This window comes from Argentina silus (genome assembly GCF_951799395.1).
Source record: "Argentina silus genome assembly, chromosome: X".
In the NCBI taxonomy this organism is placed as follows: Eukaryota; Metazoa; Chordata; class Actinopteri; order Argentiniformes; family Argentinidae; genus Argentina; species Argentina silus.
The window spans coordinates 53,711,314-53,732,658 of record NC_139653.1 but is presented as its reverse complement, the minus strand read 5'-3'; the positions used below and the strand labels follow the sequence as shown (position 1 = coordinate 53,732,658).

The 21,345-nt window shown below is 45.3% G+C and overlaps 2 protein-coding genes across 3 annotated transcripts; one reads left to right on the top strand and one right to left on the bottom strand.

Annotated features, from left to right (window-relative positions):
- Window positions 1-501: 501 nt before the first annotated feature.
- lrrc40 (leucine rich repeat containing 40) lies at window positions 502-16,066 on the bottom strand. Of its 2 annotated transcripts, XR_014554937.1 has the most exons (16): window positions 15,852-16,066; window positions 15,581-15,762; window positions 14,137-14,210; window positions 13,357-13,486; window positions 12,168-12,291; window positions 10,961-11,103; window positions 7,256-7,428; window positions 6,621-6,711; window positions 6,359-6,404; window positions 6,160-6,262; window positions 5,953-6,060; window positions 5,634-5,744; window positions 4,318-4,395; window positions 2,758-2,943; window positions 950-1,287; window positions 502-752 (listed from the first exon to the last, which is right to left on the bottom strand). XR_014554937.1 is itself a non-coding variant. In XM_083696137.1 (15 exons), exons 1-15 carry the CDS (start codon window positions 16,000-16,002, stop codon window positions 1,182-1,184), a joined length of 1,806 nt encoding a protein of 601 aa, XP_083552263.1. In that variant the 5' UTR covers window positions 16,003-16,066; the 3' UTR covers window positions 502-1,181. The 2 variants fall into 2 exon arrangements, 1 of the variants encoding a protein (XP_083552263.1); XM_083696137.1 differs by having other exon boundaries at window positions 502-1,287.
- A 324-nt stretch (window positions 16,067-16,390) lies between these two features.
- On the top strand, window positions 16,391-19,802 carry dohh (deoxyhypusine hydroxylase/monooxygenase). The gene is made up of 5 exons (XM_083694821.1): window positions 16,391-16,471; window positions 17,273-17,547; window positions 18,073-18,149; window positions 18,519-18,771; window positions 19,094-19,802. Exons 2-5 carry the CDS (start codon window positions 17,274-17,276, stop codon window positions 19,411-19,413), a joined length of 924 nt encoding a protein of 307 aa, XP_083550947.1. The 5' UTR covers window positions 16,391-16,471; window position 17,273; the 3' UTR covers window positions 19,414-19,802.
- The last annotated feature ends 1,543 nt before the right edge of the window (window positions 19,803-21,345 follow it).

Sequence of the window (21,345 nt, the reverse complement as noted above, 5' to 3'; positions counted from 1 at the left end):
TGCAAACCTCACAGCACCAGCTGGACTGGGTCAGACCCTTTCAATAAGTGCTACGAGGGCCAGTTCACTATCAATCAATCAATCACTCAATCTCTAACTACCTATCTGTCTATCTATCAATCAATCACTACCTATCTATCTGTGTATCTATCTATGTATGTATCTATCTACCAATCAATCTATGTATCTATGTATCCACCTACCTACCTATCATTCTATCTATCCATCTACCTACCTACCTATCCATCTCTATATCTATCCATCTACCTACCTACTTATCCATCTACCTACCTACCTCTCTATCAGTCAGTTCTCTCTCTTTGAGTCAGTTCACTATCTATCAATCTACTTACCCCTCTCTGTATGAGGCAGTTCACTATCTATCAATCTACTTACCCCTCTCTGTATGAGGCAGTTCACTATCTGTTTATCTATCTATCTGTGTTTCAGTGTGTTTCAGTCAATCGAAGTAAACAAATGAACATTCCAGAGAGATGAGGTCACAGCGCCAGTCACGCCTGGCGAACCTTTAATATGATTGCAGAACATATAATCAACAGAGGTCAGAGGTCACAGAGGAAAGGCATGGGTCTGTCACATGCAAGTGCTTCCTTCCGTCTCATGTGGACGTCAGAGTAGCTGCTTCCTGTCTCATGTTGCCGTGGAGACTGGATGGTCATTAAGACGACGGGACACGTAAACAGGCCGCCGCCCTCCAGTGTGACGACCATGGACACCAAGGCACAGAACACCTGAAATCCTGTCAGAACCATGCATCAGAAAAATGATTGTGAATGGCGAGAAATGTGTCTGATTATCCTGCAAGGCCAGTTGTGTCTATGCATATATATTAATACTACTCGGGGCAAAGACCGAGTTCGGACAGAACTCGAGGGAAAAACCGATATGAAACGTTGAATACAAAACTCTTAAAATGACTTGCTGGCACCAAGGGTCGTCGAAACAGCATCAGCGTCACCATGGATACCTCCGGCACCAGTGTTGTCACCACGGATACCTCCAGGAGAACTATCACAGACTGGGGGGCTGGTTTGGAATGTCACAATGTCACGCTACAGTCCAATTGGTTGAGGAAGGTGTAACCATAGATATAGAACTGTGCCTCTGTAAACATTTGTATAGTAATGGGGGTGGGGGGTTGGGGTTAGAGGGGGGGTGTTCTAGGTGGGGATCCTGCTCCGGAGGTACTCAAGGAGGGCGTCGGTTCCTTTGGCTACGATGGCGGCTCTGGGGTTACGGAAGGGGTTTCCATCCAGCAGGAGAGCCCTGGACACACACACACACAGACAAACAGACACACACACAAGGTTTAAAGATGTTTCAATAGATGCTGGGTAGTTGAAAGAAAGTGAGATGGTCTTAGAGATGATTTGGTTGGTTGATTGGATGGATAGAATGTTAGATAGATCGATGGAATGATAGATAGATTGATAGATAGATAGATAGATTGATAGATAGAATTTCTGCCCTGCTAGAGCTTCCCTGGTCAACTGTAAGTGCTGTTATTGTGAAGTGGAAACGTCTAGGAGCAACAACAGCTCAGCCGTGAAGTGGTAGGCCACACAAGCTCACAGAACAGGCCTGCCGAGAACAGGACCGCCGATTGCTGAAGCACGTAAACATCGTCTGTCCTCGGCTGTAACACTCACTACCAAGTTCCAAACTGCCTCTGGAAGTAACGTCAGCACAAGAACTGTTTGTCGGGAGCTTCATGAAATGGGTTTCCATGGCCGAGCAGCCAAGTGGAGTAAAGCACACCGCGATTGGACTCTGGAGCAGTGGAAACGCGTTCTCTGGAGTGATGAATCACACTTCACTATCTGGCAGTCTGACGGACGAATCTGGGTTTGGCGGATGCCAGGAGAACGCTACCTGCCTGAATGCATAGTGCCAACTGTAAAGTTTGGTGGAGTAATGGTCTGGGACTGTTTTTCATGGTCTGGGCCCCTTAGTTCCAGTGAAGGGAAATCTTAATGCTACAGCATACAATGACATTCTAGAGAATTGTATGCTTCCAACTTTGTGGCAACAGTTTGGGGAAGGCCCTTTCCTGTTTCAACATGACAATGCCCCCGTGCACAAAGCGAGGTCCATAATGACATGGTTTGCCGAGTTTGGTGTGGAAGAACTTGACTGGCCTGCACAGAGCCCTGACCTCAACCCCATCGAACACCTTTGGGATGAATTGGAACGCCGACTGTGAGCCAGGCCTTCTCACCCAACATCAGGGCCCGACCTCACTAATGCTCTTGTGGCTGAATGGGAGCGAATCCCCGCAGCCATGTTCCTAGAAGAGTGGAGGCTGTTATAGCAGCAAACGGGGGACCAACTCCATATTAATGCCCATGGTTTTGGAATGAGATGGCAAGCACATATGGGTAAGATGTTCGGGTCTCCACATACTTTTGGCCATGTAGTGCAGATCGAAAGAATTTTAGATAGATAGATAGATTGTTAGATCGATAGATCGATAGATAGATTTGCTGGGTAGTTGAAAGAAAGTGAGAGTCTTATTATGGTCGTGGATAAAGTTAGAGATGGTTTGGTTGGTTGGTTGGTTGGTTGGTTGGTTGGTTGGATAGAATGTTAGACAGACAGATAGATAGTTCAACATAGATAGACAGTTAGATAGAATATTAGCTAGATATATTGTTAGATAGATAGACAGATATTGTTAGATAGATAGATAGATAGATAGATAGATAGATAGATAGATAGATAGATAGTTAGTAGTACCTGAGGCTGGTGCAGAGGCCCAGCTCCGGGGGAACCTGCATGATGTCGTTGTTCTTGAGGTCCAGGGTGGCCAGGGACCCCAGGCCCTGCAGCTGCATGGCGTCCACGCCTCCCACCTGGTTGTTGCTGAGCAGGACGCTCTCCAGACTAGACACCCGGTACAGCACCTCCGGGAACGACTTAAACCTGTAATAGGGCAGACATAACCATGTCATAACCCTGACCTTAACCCTGTCATAACCCGGACAAAGACCAGACATAGCCCTGACATAACCCTTTCATAACCCTATCAAACTTGTCATAACCCTGTCGGACCTGTCATAACCCTGTCAGACCTGTCGTAACCCTGTCAGACCTGTCATAACCCTGTCATAACCCTGTCAGACCTGTCATAACCCTGTCAGACCTGTCATAACCCTGTCATAACCCAGTCAGACCTGTTATAACCCTGTCAGACCTGTCATAACCCTGTCATAACCCTGTCATAACCCAGTCAGACTTGTCATAACCCAGTCAGACCTGTTATAACCCTGTCAGACCTGTCATAACCCAGTCAGACCTGTCGTAACCCTGTCAGACCTGTCATAACCCTGTCAGACCTGTCATAACCCAATCAGACCTGTCGTAACCCTGTCAGACCTGTCGTAACCCTGTCAGACCTGTCGTAACCCTGTCAGACCTGTCTTAACCCTGTCAGACCTGTCATAACCCAGTCAGACCTGTCGTAACCCTGTCAGACCTGTCGTAACCCTGTCAGACCTGTCATAACCCTCTCGTAACCCTGTCAGACCTGTCATAACCCAGTCAGACCTGTCGTAACCCTGTCAGACCTGTCGTAACCCTGTCAGACCTGTCATAACCCTCTCGTAACCCTGTCAGACCTGTCATAACCCTGTCAGACCTGTCATAACCCAATCAGACCTGTCGTAACCCTGTCAGACCTGTCGTAACCCTGTCAGACCTGTCATAACCCAGTCAGACCTGTCGTAACCCAGTCAGACCTGTCATAACCCAGTCAGACCTGTCGTAACCCTGTCAGACATGTCATAACCCTCTCGTAACCCTGTCATAACCCTCTCGTAACCCTGTCAGACCTGTCATAACCCTGGCAGACCTGTCATAACCCTGGCAGACCTGTCATAACCCTGGCAGACCTGTCATAACCCTGGCAGACCTGTCATAACCCTGTCAAACCTGTCATAACCCTGTCAGACCTGTCGTAACCCTGTCAGACCTGTCGTAACCCTGTCAGACCTGTCGTAACCCTGTCAGACCTGTCGTAACCCTGTCGTAACCCTGTCAGACCTGTCATAACCCTGTCAGACCACCCCAGGCCATGGTGTTAGACCACTGGACCACCCCAGGCTATGGTACTAGACCACTGGACCACCCCAGGCCATGGTACTAGACCACTGGACCACCCTAGGCCATGGTACTAGACCACTGGACCACCCCAGGCCACACCCTGTCATAAACATGACTAAACACCATATGAACCATCTGATTACAGATACAGTGTGGTTAACTATGATCATGTGACGGGTGGACAGGCATTCCGACCTGTTGAAGGACAGCGTGATACTCCGTAGCTTCGTCAAGGCTTCCAGTTCCCCCGGAAGCTCCGTTAGAAGGTTGTTCCTGGAGAAAAGACAGATCACATCACCTAACAACACAAACCATCACCTAACATCACCTAACAATACCACACATCACCTAACATCACCTAACAATACCACACATCACCCAACATCACTTAACAATACCACACATCACCTAACATCACCTAACAATACCACACATCACCTAACAATACCACACATCACCTAACAACACAAACCATCACCTAACAATACTACACATCACTTAACATCACCTAACAATACCACACATCACCTAACATCACCTAACAATACCACACATCACCTAACATCATCGAACAATACCACACATCACCTAACAATACCACACATCACTTAACATCACCTAACAATACCACACATCACCTAACAATACCACACATCACCTAACAATACCACACATCACCTAACAACACAAACCATCACCTAACAATACCTAACAACACCACACATCAGCTAACAATACCTAACAATACTACACATCACCTAACATCACCTAACAATACCACACATCACCTAACATCACCTAACAATACCACACATCACCTAACAATACCACACATCACCTAACATCATCGAACAATACCACACATCACCTAACATCACCTAACAATACCACACATCACCTAACAATACCTAACAATACCACACATCACCTAACATCACCTAACAATACCACACATCACCTAACAATACCACACATCACTTAACATCACCTAACAATACCACACATCACCTAACAATACCACACATCACCTAACAACACCACACATCACCTAACATCACTTAACAATACCACACATCACCTAACAATACCTAACAATACCACACATCACCTAACAATACCACACATCACCTAACAATACCACACATCACTTAACAACACCTAACATCACCTAACAATACCACACATCACCTAACAATACCACACATCACTTAACAACACCTAACAATACCACACATCACCTAACAATACCACACATCACCTAACATCACCTAACAATACCACACATCACTTAACAATACCACACATTACTTAACATCACCTAACAATACCACACATCACCTAGCAACACCACACATCACCTAACATCACCTAACAATACCACACATCACCTAACATCACCTAACAATACCACACATCACCTAACATCACCTAACAATACCTAACAATACCACACATCAGCTAGTGTGTGTGTGTGTGTGTGTGTGTGTGTGTGTGTGTGTGGTGTGTGGTACCTGAGGTCGATGTGCTGTAGCTGCTGCAGCATGCAGAACTCCAGAGGAAGGCAGGTGAGTTTGTTAAAGCCCAGGTTGATGTCCGAGACCGAGTCCTTCAGCTCCACCACCCTTCGGGGGGGAGGGCGATAGAGAGAGAGAGAGAGAGAGAGAGAGAGAAAGAGAGAGTGAGAGAGAGAGAGAGAAAAAGAAAAAGAAAGAGAATAAGAAGAGAGAGGGAGAGTAACCCTATGTATGTAACCCCAACACCCATCACACCCCTTCCCTGTGTGTGTGTGTGTGTGTGTGTGTGTGTGTGTGTGTGTGTGTGTATAACTACCTGGGTGGTACAGCTGTCAGCTGGTTCTTGCTGAAGTTCACACAGGTGACAGTCTCTCCGCTCACGGCGTCAAACACCTTGTCAGGAATACACACCTCCTGCTTCTCACTAGGGGTTACACACACACACACACACACACGTTACCATGCGTGTGAAGCTGGAGTGTAGAGGTGTTTTAAAGGTGCAGGTCAAGTGTTTCATGCATACCTGTAGTCCAGAGTCTTGAGTGTTCTGATCGCGTGGAGGTTGATCTTGGCCTGGCTGGGGAGGGTCATCGCTGTGTTCACCTCCACTGCTGCAGCAGGCTCCTCTACAGAGACAGCAACACACAACAGACATCTCACTACTGGCTGGTCTGTAGAACAGTGACTGGTCTGTCTGTAGAATGGGTGACTGTTTTCTGTACCTTTAATTCGCCCTTGCAAGTATTTCAGCAGCTCATTGGTGCCTTTCTGTGGAGAAGAACAAACAGATATCAGATTACAGCTACCATAGTCTTGGCTACAGCTGCCATCGCCTAGGCTACAGCTGCCATCGCCTAGGCTACAGCTGCCATCGCCTAGGAAACCACTACTGTCGTCTAGGTTACCACTACCGTTGTCTAGGTTACCACTACCGTCGCCTAGGTTAGCACTACCGTCGCCTAGGTTACAGCTGCCATCACTCACCGTGAGCAGGTCTCTCCTGATGCCTCTCAGCGGGTTCCCCTCCAGAGTCAGCATCTTCAACTTGGGCAGGAGGCAGAGGGCGCTGGGCAGACTGGACACGAACCACTCTGTTATAGTGTATATCTCTGCTACGCTATGCTAACCTCTCTGTTATAGTGTATATCTATGCTAACCTCTCTGTTATAGTGTATATCTATGCTAACCTCTCTGTTGTAGTGTATATCTCTGCTATGCTAACCTCTCTGTTATAGTGTATATCTATGCTAACCTCTCTGTTGTAGTGTATATCTCTGCTATGCTAACCTCTCTGTTGTAGTGTATATCTCTGCTATGCTAACCTCTCTGTTGTAGTGTATATCTCTGCTATGCTAACCTCTCTGTTATAGTGTATATCTATGCTAACCTCTCTGTTGTAGTGTATATCTCTGCTACGCTATGCTAACCTCTCTGTTATAGTGTATATCTCTGCTAACCTCTCTGTTATAGTGTATATCTATGCTAACCTCTGTTATAATGTATATCTATGGTAACCTCTCTGTTATAGTGTATATCTATGCTAACCTCTCTGTTATAGTGTATATCGCTAACTAGCCGCTAACTAACTGTTAACTAGCCGTTCACTTGCCTTCACCTACCTGCTGATGTCGTTGTTGACCAGGTCGAAGCGCTCCAGGCCCTGCAGCAGTGCCACCTCCTCAGGTAAGCTCTTCACCTTGTTATCCCTCAGCTCCAGAACGCTCAGGGCACCCAGGTGTCTCAGGTGCTCCGCCTCCAACACCTCGATCTGGTTGTTCCCCACGTGGAGCTCCTAGGAGAGAGGAGAGGTTATACTAACAATAATTATAACAACAATAATTATACTAACAATAACTATAACAACAATACCTATACTAACAACAACTATACTAACAATAACTATACTAATAATGACTATACTAACAACAACTAACAATGACTATACTAACAACAACTAACAATGACTATACTAACAACAACTAACAATAACTATACTAACAATAACTAACAACAACTATACTAACAATAACTAACAACAACTATACTAACAATAACAACTATACTAACAACAACTAACAATAACTATACTAACAACTAACAATAACTATAACAACAATAACTACTAACAATAACTATACTAACAACAACTAACAATAACTACTAACAATAACTATACTAACAACAACTAACAATAACTATAACAACAATAACTACTAACAATAACTATACTAACAACAACTAACAACAACTATACTAACAACAACTAACAACAACCATACTAACAATAACTATACTAACAACAACTATACTAACAACAACTACACTAACAATAACTATACTAACAACAACTATACTAACAACTATACTAACAACAACTATACTAACAATAACAACTACACTAACAATAACTATACTAACAACAACTAACAACAACCATACTAACAATAACTAACAATAACTATACTAACAACAACTATACTAACAACAACTACACTAACAACAACTATACTAACAACTATACTAACAACAACTATACTAACACTAACTATATTAACAACAACTAACAATAACTATACTAACAATAATACTAACAACAACTATACTAATAACAACTATACGAACAACTAACAATAACTATACAAACAACAACTATACTAACAATAACTATATTAACAATAACTATACTAACAACAACTATACTAACAACAACTATACTAACAACAACTATACTAACAACTATACTAACAACAACTATACTAACACTAACTATATTAACAACAACTAACAATAACTATACTAACAATAATACTAACAACAACTATACTAATAACAACTATACGAACAACTAACAATAACTATACAAACAACAACTATACTAACAATAACTATATTAACAATAACTATACTAACAACAACTATACTAACAACAACTAACAATAACTATACTAACAATAACTATACTAACAACAACTATACTAACAACTAACAACAACTATACTAACAACAACTATACTAACAACAACTAACAATAACTATACTAACAATAATACTAACAACAACTCTACTAACAACAACTATACTAACAATAACTATACTAACAACAACTATACTAACAATAATTATACTAACAACTAACAATAACTATACTAACAATAACAACTATACTAACAACAACTATACTAACAATAACTATATTAACAATAACTACACTGTTCAAAAAAATTAAGGGAACACTTAATCGTCACAGTGTAACACCAAGTCAGTTAAACTTCAGGGATATCAATCTGCCCATTTAGGAAGCACAAGTGATTGTGAATCAATTTCACCTGCTTTGGTGCAAATGAAAGTGACAACAGGTGCACTGGAGAGGCAAAAGCAAGACAACCCCCAAAAAGGTAATGGTTTTGCATGTGGTGGCCACAGACAATTGCTCTCTCCTTATCCTTCCTGACTTATTCTTCTCTAGTTTTGTGTTCTGCTAGTGTCCTTGTCACTACTGGTAGCGTGAGGCGGTACCTGCAGCCCACTCAGGTTGCACAGGTAGTCCAGCTCCTCCAGGACGGCACATCCATACGTGCGGTCGCAAGAAGGTTTGCTGTGTCTCCCAGCACAGTCTCAAGAGCATGGAGGAGATACCAGGAGACCGGCCGTTACACGAGGAGAGCTGGACAGGGTCGTAGAAGGGCATCAACACAACAGCAGGACCAGTATCTGCTCCTTTGTGCGAGAAGGAACAGGAGGAGCACTGCCAGAGCCCTACAAAATGGCCTCCAGCAAGCTACTGGTGTGATTGTGTCTGACCAAACTGTCAGAAACAGACTCCATGAGGGTGGCATGAGGGCCCGACGTCCTCTAGTGGGACCTGTGCTCACTGCCCAGCACCGTGCAGCTCGATTGGCATTCGCGAGAGAACACCAGAATTGGCAGGTCCGTCATTGGCGTCCTGTTCTCTTCACAGATGAGAGCAGGTTCACACTGAGCACATGTGACAGGCGTGAAAGAGTCTGGAGATCCATCCAGCATGACCGGTTTGGCGGTGGGTCAGTGATGGTCTGGGGAGGCATATCCTTGGAGGGTCGCACAGACCTCCATGTCATAGCCAACGGTACCCTAACCCTAACACATACACACTACTGAATCACATCCTGAGTTGCTGTGATAAAATTCACACAAGTTGGATCAGCCTGTGATTTGAATTTTTTACTTAGATTTTCGCTGTGATTTTGAATCCAGCCCTCAATGGGTTGATGATTTTGGTTTCCATTGACTGTTGTTACGTCATTTTGTTCTCAACAAATTATACAATGTACATCAGTAAAGATTTTCAACTTGAAAAATTCGTTCATCAAGATCTGATGTGTCCCTTAAGTGTTCCCTTAATTTCTTTGAGCAGTGTATAATAACAATAATAATAATATTTATTTATATAACAATAATAATATGTATTTATATAACAATAACAATAATATGTATTTATATAACAATAACTATACTAACCATAACTATAATAACAATAATTATAATAATAATATTTATATTTATTTATATAGCACCTTTTTAAAACAGTGTTACAAAGTGCTTTACAAATGTGCAGATAAAACAGATATGCAAATAAAAACAAAAATATAAAGTAAAAAACAGTAAAACACATTAAAAAAGAATATCAATTAAAGAACATCAATTAAATGCTAGTCTAGAAAGTCAATTAAAGGCTACATGGAGCTCCTCCAGAAGAGGTTAGGGTGGTCCCCTCCTCCCTACAGGGAGCTCCTCCAGAAGAGGTTAGGGTGGTCCCCTCCTCCCTACAGGGAGCTCCTCCAGAAGAGGTTAGGGTGGTCCCCTCCTCCCTACAGGGAGCTCCTCCAGAAGAGGTTAGGGTGGTCCCCTCCCTACAGGGAGCTCCTCCAGAAGAGGTTAGGGTCGTCCCCTCCTACCTACAGGGAGCTCCTCCAGAAGAGGTTAGGGTGGTCCCCTCCTCCCTACAGGGATCTCCTCCAGAAGAGGTTAGGGTGGTCCCCTCCCTACAGGGAGCTCCTCCAGGAGAGGTTAGGGTGGTCCCCTCCCTACAGGGAGCTCCTCCAGAAGAGGTTAGGGTCGTCCCCTCCTCCCTACAGGGAGCTCCTCCAAGAGAGAGGAGAGGTTGGTCCTCACCTCTCTGAGCTCAGAGACAGCATTGTATCTTATTATTAGTATTACATACTGTTACATACCACTTATTGTTTAAGAGCTAGCTTGCCCAAAGCACTTCATCACACCGTCTACGGCTGTATTCTGTGTATGTGACAAATAAACTTTGATTTGATTTGCATCTCTACTATCTTTACCTTGAGTGTCTTGCAGGAGGGCAGCTCAGGGAGGAAGCGGAGTCTGTTGTGTCTCAGATAGAGCTGTTCCAGAGAGGCCATCTGAGCCAGGACCTGAGGGACACTCTCCAGCTCGTTATGAGTGCAGTCGAGTAGCCGCAGATCTGGGGAGCAGAGTAGAGGATGGGAGGGGAGGGGAGGGGAGGAGAGAAGGGGGGGAGGGGAGGAGAGGAGAATAGGGTAGAGTACAGTAGAGGAGGGTAGGTTAGGGTAGAGGAGGGTAGGGTAGAGGAGCGTAGGTTAGGGTAGAGGAGGGTAGGGTAGAGGAGGGTAGGTTAGGGTAAAGGAGGGTAGAGGAGGGTAGGGTAGGGTAGAGGAGGGTAGGTTAGGGTAGAGGAGGGTAGGGTAGAGGAGGGTAGGTTAGGGTAGAGGAGGGTAGGGTAGGGTAGAGGAGGGTAGGTTAGGGTAGAGGAGGGTAGGGTAGAGGAGGGTAGGTTAGGGTAGAGGAGGGTAGGGTAGGTAGAGGAGGGTAGAGGAGGGTAGGTTAGGGTAGAGGAGGGTAGGTTAGGGTAGAGGAGGGTAGGTTAGGGTAAAGGAGGGTAGGTTAGGGTAGAGGAGGGTAGGTTAGGGTAGAGGAGGGTAGGGTAGGGTAGAGGAGGGTAGGTTAGGTTAGGGTAGAGGAGGGTAGGTTAAGGTAGTGGAGGGTAGATTAGGGTAAAGGAGGGTGGGTTAGGGTAGAGGAGGGTAGAGGAGGGTGGGTTAGGGTAGAGGAGGGTAGATTAGGGTAGAGGAGGGTAGGTTAGGGTAGGGTGGAGGGTAGGTTAGGGTAGAGGAGGGTAGGTTAGGGTAGAGGAGGGTAGGTTAGGGTAGAGGAGGGTAGGTTAGGGTAGAGGAGGGTAGGTTAGGGTAGGGTGGAGGGTAGGTTAGGGTAGAGGAGGGTAGGTTAGGGTAGAGGAGGGTAGGTTAGGGTAGAGGAGGGTAGGTTAGGGTAGGGTGGAGGGTAGGTTAGGGTAGAGGAGGGTAGGTTAGGGTAGAGGAGGGTAGGTTAGGGTAGAGGAGGGTAGGTTTTACTGAAGATGACTGATGTACAGTCAGCCATCAACCCTAACCCTAACCTACTGAGACTAATGTACTTATTGTAAGTCGCTTTGGGTAAAAGCGTCTGCTAAATGACTTCAATGTAAAATGTAACAGAACCAAAGACGTTCAGACAGACTGTGGTTCTTACTGCTCATAGCACTGACACCAGAGGGAAGGCTCCTCAGACGGTTGTGGGACAGGTTGAGCTTCACCAGCTGGGTCAGACACCCCAGGCCGTCAGGCAGCGAGGTCAGCTGGTTGTTGGAGAGGTCCTTTCACAGAGAAAACAAACACAAGTTAATAAAAGGTGACCGTGCCTTTGCCATTAGGACCCCTAGACTCTGGAACATCCTGCATGAGGATATTAGGCTAGCAAGATCAGTATTCTCTTTTAAATCTCTTCTTAAAACTAATTTTTATAGACTAGCATTTAACTGACGCTGCTCTTATTCTTTTTAATGTGTCTGTGATTTATGGTTTTCCACTTATTTTTTTGTTTTTATTTGCGTATCTGTTTTATCTATTTGTAAAGCATTTTGTAACACTGTTTAAAAGGTGCTATATCAATAATAATATATAATAATAATAAACTTTATTTATCAACCTGTTATTGACACATCTAATTGATGTCCATTATGGTATATTTCTAATTCCACCCCTCAGCTGCTCCCAGCCCATCCCATCTTTCTCGATATGTCGCCCTCTCCTGGTCTCCTTGTGCTATAGACCTTTCAATTGTGCTGTGATGTCATAGTTTCTGAAACTATCAAGTCTTCGAGCCTGCACACAATTTAAGATAAAAATGTATATTTTTGCTAAGAGTACGATTATATTCATTATTGACTGTCCATCTGATACCAAGTCACCCAAGAGTGCATTTGTAAGGTTATTTTTAGATGAACATTGTTGTTTTTTTTGCCAGCCATTCCTGAACCTCAGACCAAAAGTCAGACACAAGGGGGTAATACCAAAACTGATGTTGTATTGCTTCGGTTTCCTACCACATCAGTTTATGTTTATATCAGTTTATATATTGATTCAAAAATCTCCATAGAGAGGTCATAAGACCTGTTATGAACAGGTCTATCCTCTATCCATAGACAGGTCATAAGACCTGTTATGAACACGTTTATCTTTCTTCTGGCTCTTCAAAGAACCCTTTTTTTCGAAGAGTGTATCACATGTAATCAGCCGTTCACGCTCACCCTCAAATAATGGGTGAATGGATGAAAGAATAAATGAAACCTGTTTTTATTGCCATTGAAGGGAGTTTGCTTTGCACTAGTAGTGTGTTTGGCTTCTTAGCCAATGAGAATAAAGCTCGGCAGTAAACGTACGATGTCATCGAGGTTGTGGAGCTGGGCCACCTCTTCGGGGAGATGTTCTAGAAGGTTCTGCTGCAGGTGGAGACAGCGAAGGTTCCGCAGCCCAAACACCTCCGCCGGCAGCTCCCTCAGCCGGTTGTGACTGCAGGGCAGTAGGGTAGGGTTAGGGTTAGGATTGGGGTTAGGGGCTAGGGCTGGGGTTTGGGTTAGGGGTAAGGGGTGGGGTTAGGGTGTGGGGGTTAGGGCTAGGGGGTAGGGCTAGGGGGTAGGGGTGGGGATTGGGTTGGGGCTAGGGGTGGGGTTAGGGTGTGGGGGTTAGGGGTTGAGGTTAGGGCTAGGGTTAGGGTGTGGGGGTTTGGGTTAGGGTTGGGGTGTGGGGGTTAGGTTTAGGGGTTAGGGTCTCCCCAGGATGTTTGAACAGTGTGTCCGGAGGATCGCATCATCAAAAAGTGACTCGTTTGTTTAAAATGCACAATACATACAGCTAAAATACATACAGCTAAAATACATACAGCTAAAATCACTGAATTCACAGAGGAACATCGTTTCACAACGCTTTCACTTTTTAGTTTTTAACAACAATGTTCTTGGTGATCACAGATAGTTGCTCTATCGTTACTAAATATATACTTTAATTTGCCACACCACACACACACACCATACACACAACCACCACACACACACACACACACACACACACACACACCAACAACCACCACACCATACACACACACACAACAACCACCACACCATACACACACACACACACAGTTGTTGGGCATCGGTACGTACCTCAGAATGACTTTCTGGAGCTGCTCCAACTCTCCGATAGCTTTGGGTAGAGAGGTGAGCTGGTTGTCATGGACCTGAGGGAGGGGAAACACGTCAGAACAGACTACTACAACAATTATTGTTATTGTTTTTATTACCTTTTATTGTTGATTACTGTGGTATTGTTGAAGAGTTGCTCTGCCCCAAGCATTCCATTGCTTTGCCTACTTGTATCCCATGTAATGATAAATAAACTTTGAACCTGAACTTGATAGCAGATCCTTCCATTCAAACACTGCTGGGTCTAACTTGTAGAGTAACACTTTCACACACCTGGCTTTATCTTTATAGGGCTGTTTTCAGAGACAGAGTTAATAACTCACATATATACACAATGTAGCAAACAGCAGGATAGAGTAGTTTGCCCTAAGCGGGTATCGAACTCTCCACCTTCTGCTTACAAACCGACCACGCTAGCTACAACACCAAGAGAGTTAACTAGCTACAACACCAAGAGAGTTAACTAGCTACAACAACAAGAGAGTTAACTAGCTACAACACCAAGAGAGTTAACTAGCTACAACACCAAGAGAGTTAACTAGCTACAACACCAAGAGAGTTAACTAGCTACAACACCAAGAGAGTTAACTAGCTACAACACCAAGAGAGTTAACTAGCTACAACACCAAGAGAGTTAACTAGCTACAACACCAAGAGAGTTAACTAGCTACAACACCAAGAGAGTTAACTAGCTACAACACCAAGAGAGTTAACTAGCTACAACACCAAGAGAGTTAACTAGCTACAACACCAAGAGAGTTAACTAGCTACAACACCAAGAGAGTTAACTAGCTACAACACCAAGAGAGTTAACTAGCTACAACACCAAGAGAGTTAACTAGCTACAACACCAAGAGAGTTAACTAGCTACAACAACAAGAGAGTTAACTAGCTACAACACCAAGAGAGTTAACTAGCTACAACACCAAGAGAGTTAACTAGCTACAACAACAAGAGAGTTAACTAGCTACAACACCAAGAGAGTTAACTAGCTACAACACCAAGAGAGTTAACTAGCTACAACACCAAGAGAGTTAACTAGCTACAACACCAAGAGAGTTAACTAGCTACAACAACAAGAGAGTTAACTAGCTACAACACCAAGAGAGTTAACTAGCTACAACACCAAGAGAGTTAACTAGCTACAACACCAAGAGAGTTAACTAGCTACAACACCAAGAGAGTTAACTAGCTACAACACCAAGAGAGTTAACTAGCTACAACAACAAGAGAGTTAACTAGCTACACCAACAAGAGAGTTAACTAGCTACAACACCAAGAGAGTTAACTAGCTACACCACCAAGAGAGTTAACTAGCTACACCTCCTAGCTACACCACCAAGACAGTTAACCCCCTAGGCGGAGCTGCTAACGGACCTTACTCAGGGTCGTATATAATACTCACATCTAAGACCACAAGGGCGGGCAGCAGCCGGAGGTCCTCCGACAGCCCCTGGAGCTTGTTGGAGGCCAGCAACAGTTTGGTCAGGTCCGTCTGGTCCCACCACCGCTCCTCGGCTCCAAAGGACAGGTTCTGTTTCGCTTCCTCCGGGGTGTCCAGGTTCAGCCTCCACACACTCTGTGGGACTGAAACATGCGGATAAATGACTTCAAAATGCGAACAAAACATGACAACAACATAGGCGACGCTGCGACCGTTTCTTTCGCTGAGTTACCTTCAGTGAGACCCCGGCCGCACAAATTCAGTTGCCCGCTTTTTCTGGCAGCCTTCAACAGCCCGTTGGGGACAGCAGGTTCTTCTTTGTCCGTTTTAAACCCAACTCGAGAGTCCACATGAGCTTGAGCCCCTCTTTTGAAGCGCGACATGTCGATGACTAGAGTAGTCGGCTAGCTTCTTCTTCTGTTGGCGGTCGTTAGGTGGAATATTATGATTTGCGACTGTCAAACGTAATGCTGGCCAGCTGTCAAACTGCTCCCATATGACAGTTTCACATCCGGGTCATCGTGTGAGTCAAATTCACAATAAAAGTCCCAGCTAGAATTCGAAAGAAAGAAGAAAAAAACGCAATAAACAAATTGATGAATATTGGACTGAAACGTGAATAAGCATAGAATAATCATGTCTATAATTACAATATGGCCAATGTATCGACATTCTACATATCTCTTTTTTCATAGGTTTGACACGAGCCCTCTTATTTTGAAGATCTTGACGAAAGAACCCGGAAGTGGTCGCGTTCGGTCCTGCCAGCGTTCTAAACAGTTCTGAACTTTCTTGTCCATGTGACTACAACTGGAAGTACAGCCTGAATCTGCCAAAACTAGATTTCACGAAGTGAGTATGCTTTACTTTTAATCTGCCAGCATGGATTAAATGAACAGGTTTCTAGCGTAAGCGTTCAGCCTCAAATGCTAATGAATAAAACACTTAGCCTACTTGGCTAGTTAGCTAACATCTAGCACAGGTAGTGGTTTTGTAACCATGAAGCTAGCTAGCTATGTAGCTTTGCTAGCTGAGCTCCCCTCTTAAAACATCAGATTGGGGCTAGGTGTAGATCTTAAAGGGAACTCCTTAAACTCATGTTTAGGCCGTTTACTTGTTACTTTGATTGATTCTACTACTTTGTACATACATAGCCGGATAGCATCCTCCTGGGTGTGGTGTGGTGTGGTGTGGTGTGGTGTGGTGTGTGTGTGTGTGTGTGTGTGTGTGTATATATATATATATATATATATATATATATATATATATATATATATATATATATATATATATATATATATATATACACATACACATATATACACACACACACACATATATATATATATATATATATATATATATATATACACATACACACACATCATGTCACATAACATTGAATGAACATATATACTTGTTTATACTGTTCATACTGTATATTTTTTAGTACTTCTATTTTATTTTATTTTATTCTATTTTAAAACTTATTGTATTGTTGCACTACTCTGTGGCACTGTCACTTTTGCATTTCACTACTTGTATGCACGTGACAAATAAAGAATCTTGAATCCATATATATATATGTGTGTGTGTGTGTGTGTGTGTGTGTGTGTGTGTGTGTGTGTGTGTGTGTGTGTGTGTGATTCCCAGCATGGCCAGTGAACAGCAGTTGGCAGCAGTGGGTCAGGTCCTGGCGGACCCCAAACAGGACCTGACGACGCGGTTCAGAGCGCTGTTCACCCTGCGTGACCTGGGCGGGGCGGAGGCCATCCGCTGGATCAGCCTCACCTTCGCAGACGAGTCGGCGCTGCTCAAACACGAGCTGGCGTACTGCCTGGGCCAGATGCAGGACCAGAGGGCCATCCCCACCCTGGAGGCCGTGCTCAGAGACCCCAGTCAGGAGCCCATGGTCAGGCATGAAGCAGGTACGACAGCCCCGCCCTGTACTGCAGCAGCATTTGCATCGGTGAAGAGGGGTTTGTCTAATGCCGATGGCCCCCGGGTCCGAGCATTGATTACTTTGTCTTATGATGACTGTTGGATAGATGATTCACTTACTTAAACACATGTATTTGTTGTCAGTCGCTTTAGATAAAGGCATCTGCTAAATGCCATAAATGTAAATGTAATGGGTGACCTCTCTCTCTCAGATGTCTGTATTTATAGCCTACATTTAATGTGGTTCTTCGTACTGTCCTGCAGCATTGGTGAATAGTTGCACTCTCTCTCTCACACACACAAGCATATGATGCCATACTACGATGACTGCTAGTATCTTCTGTGTTTCTGTTTCTGCTGCTACCTCTATCTTATGTTATTTGTTTATTATGACTTAATTGTTGCATTGTTTAGGAGCTAGTTGTCCCTAAGCATTTCATTGCACCTAACTCTAAACTTTTTGATTGTATTGAGTGTTTGTCTAACGGGTGACCTCTGACCTCTCTCTCCAGGGGAGGCGCTGGGGGCCATCGGGGACCCCAAGGTCCTGGACCTCCTGAAAGAGTACTCGGAGGACCCTGTCATTGAGGCACGTCTAACCCTAACCCAGCCCTAACTCTAACCCTGCCCTAACTAACCCTGCCCTAACTCTAACCCTGCCCTAACGCTATCCCTGCCCTGAACCTAACTCTAACCCTGCCCTAACGCTAACTCTAACCCTGCCCTAACTCTAACCCTGCCCAAACTCTAACCCTGCCCTGACCCTAACCTAATGCTAACCCTGCCCGAACGCTAACTCTAACCCTGCCCTAACTCTAACTCTAACCCTGCCCTAACTCTAACCCTGCCCTAACTCTAAACCTGACATCCCATGGTGAAGTGACGAGGCGTTCAGATGGTGTCAGATAACATCCCATGTCCAGAGTGTCACGGCTGCACTTCTCTCCCTCGCCTGCAGGTGGCGGAGACGTGCCAGCTGGCGCTCAGGCGTCTGGAGTGGCTGATGAGCGGAGGAGACCTGAAAGGGGAGGAGTCAACCGATGGAAACCCCTACAGCTCTGTAGACCCCGCCCCTCCCGCCCCCAGGAAGAGTGTGTCTGAGCTCCGGACTCAGCTATTGGACGAGAGCCTGCCACTGTTCGAACGCTACAGAGCCATGTTCGCCCTCCGCAACCTGGGCACGGAGGAGGCCGTGCTGGCACTGGGTGACGGTGAGGAACACACACACACTACACACACACACACACACACACACACACACACACACTACACACACACTACACACTACACTAATAACCCAACCTCTCTACCCCCCCTCCATAATAACCCTACCTCTCTACCCCCCCCCATAATAACCCTACCTCTCTACCCCCCCCCCCATAATAACCCTACCTCTCTACCCCCCCCCCATAATAACCCTACCTCTCTACCCCCTCTCTCTCTCCATAATAACCCTACCTCTCTACCCCCTCTCTCTCTCCATAATAACCCTACCTCTCTACCCCCTCTCTCTCTCCATAATAACCCCCCCAGGCCTCCAGTGCAGCAGTGCCCTGTTCCGTCACGAGATTGGCTACGTCCTGGGTCAGATGCAGCATGCGGCAAGCATCCCCCAGCTGCGCGCGGCACTGGAGCGCACGCAGGAGAGCGGCATGGTGAGGCACGAGTGCGCCGAGGCTCTGGGCGCCATTGGGCGGGAGGAATGCGTGGAGGTGCTGCAGCGTTACTGTGGAGACGCGGAGAGGGTGGTGAAGGAGAGCTGTGAGGTGGCGTTGGACATGCTGGAGTACGAGAACAGCACCACCCAGTTCCAGTACGCAGATGGGCTGCTGAGGCAGCAGGGGGCGCTGTGACGCCTCCCGGCCGCCGGCGGGGGCCTCAGACGAACTGTCTGAGAACACTTGTCTTCTTCATCATCGTCATCATCGTCGTTGTGGTCACCCGGTGTCACAACTGTCTGACTCATCTGTACCTGCTGGCTGTGGAGCTCCACAGAATGACAGTTTAAACATTTCCATTTCTCCATATTTTAAACTTTGTTTTGGGTTTGTTTTATTTATTGTTGTCATGAAAGCAAGATTGACAAATTGGTCAAGAATGTTTATTTTGACACCCCACCCCCCCCTCCTCCAAGCTTGGAGATTGTACCATTCCAGCATTATTTCAATTCACTTGTTGTGGTCAAGTGATGTGCTCTGATTTGTACACGTCTGAAATCAGGGAATGTGAAATCTCTCAATAAACAATCAATGAATCAATTAAATCCACTGCGCTGCAACATAGCTGTCATTGTTAACTTTTACTTGTTACAACCCTGTTACATTTTACATTGAAGTCATTTAGCAGACGCTTTTATCCAAAGTGACTTACAGTAAGTACATTAGTCTCAGTGAGTGAATCAACTATCCATCATTCATCAGTAAAACCTTCCATAAGAACAAGTGTCATCAGCAGTCACACTACTGGAGAAAAGAACGCACCTATTTTGTTTTTTTACTGGTAATGTAGGGTGTTAGGGGTGGTAATGTAGGGTGTTAGGGTGTGGTAATGTAGGGTGTTAGGGGTGGTAATGTAGGGTGATAGGGTGGTAATGTAGGGTGTTAGGGGGTGGTAATGTAGGGTGTTAGGGTGGTAATGTAGGGTGTTAGGGGTGGTAATGTAGGGTGGTAATGTACGGTGTTAGGGGGTGGTAATGTAGGGTGTTAGGGGTGGTAATGTAGGGTGTTAGGGGTGGTAATGTAGGGTGTTAGGGTGTGGTAATGTAGGGTGTTAGGGTGGTAATGTAGGGTGTCAGGGGGTGGTAATGTAGGGTGTTAGGGGGTGGTAATGTAGGGTGTTAGGGTGGTAATGTACGGTGTTAGGGGGTGGTAATGTAGGGTGTTAGGGGTGGTAATGTAGGGTGGTAATGTACGGTGTTAGGGGGTGGTAATGTAGGGTGTTGGGGGTGGTAATGTAGGGTGTTAGGGGGTAATGTAGGGGGGGTAATGTAGGGTGTTAGGGGTGGTAATGTAGGGTGTTAGGGGGTAATGTAGGGGGGGTAATGTAGGGTGTTAGGGGTGGTAATGTAGGGTGTTAGGGGTTTTAATGTAGGGTGTTAGGGGGTGGTAATGTAGGGTGTTAGGGGGGTAATGTAGGGTGTTAGGGGTGGTAATGTAGGGTGTTAGGGGCTGGTAATGTAGGGAGTTAGGGGGTAATGTAGGGTGTTAGGGGGTGGTAATGTAGGGTGTTAGGGGTGGTAATGTAGGGTGTTAGGGAGTGGTAATGTGTGGTGTTAGGGGGTGGTAATGTAGGGTGTTAGGGTTGGTAATGTAGGGTGTTAGGGGTGGTAATGTAGGGTGTTAGGGGGTGGTAATGTAGGATGTTAGGGGGTGGTAATGTAGGGAGTTAGGGGGTGGTAATGTAAGGAGTTAGGGGGTGGTAATGTAGGGGGTGGTAATGTAGGGTGTTAGGGGGTAATGTAGGGAGTTAGGGGGTGGTAATGTAGGGAGTTAGGGGGTGGTAATGTAGGGTGGTAGGGGGTAGTAATGTAGGGTGTTAGGGGTGGTAATGTAGGGTGTTAGGGGGTAATGTAGGGTGTTAGGGGGTGGTAATGTAGGGTGTTAGGGTGGTAATGTAGGCTGTTAGGGGATAATGTAGGGTGTTAGGGGGTGGTAATGTAGGGTGTTAGGGTGGTAATGTAGGGTGTTAGGGTGGTAATTTAGGGTGTTAGGGGTGGTAATGTAGAGTGTTAGGGGAGGTAATGTAGGGTGTTAGGGGGTGGTAATGTAGGGAGTTAGGGGGGTAAT

What these genes read in the sequence shown, in the direction of transcription:
- lrrc40 (XM_083696137.1), bottom strand. Translation starts at nt 16,002, where the DNA reads ATGTCGCGCTTCAAAAGAGGGGCTCAAGCTCATGTGGACTCTCGAGTT. An exon ending in CCTCCTGCAAGACACTCAAG is followed by an intron (nt 7,429 to 10,960) that starts GTAAAGATAGTA and finishes CCTCTCTCCTAG; the next exon opens with GAGCTCCACGTGGGGAACAA. An exon ending in ATCACGCTGTCCTTCAACAG is followed by an intron (nt 2,944 to 4,317) that starts GTCGGAATGCCT and finishes GCCCTATTACAG; the next exon opens with GTTTAAGTCGTTCCCGGAGG.
- dohh (XM_083694821.1), top strand. Translation starts at nt 17,274, where the DNA reads ATGGCCAGTGAACAGCAGTTGGCAGCAGTGGGTCAGGTCCTGGCGGAC. An exon ending in CATGGTCAGGCATGAAGCAG is followed by an intron (nt 17,548 to 18,072) that starts GTACGACAGCCC and finishes CTCTCTCTCCAG; the next exon opens with GGGAGGCGCTGGGGGCCATC. An exon ending in CGGAGGACCCTGTCATTGAG is followed by an intron (nt 18,150 to 18,518) that starts GCACGTCTAACC and finishes CCTCGCCTGCAG; the next exon opens with GTGGCGGAGACGTGCCAGCT.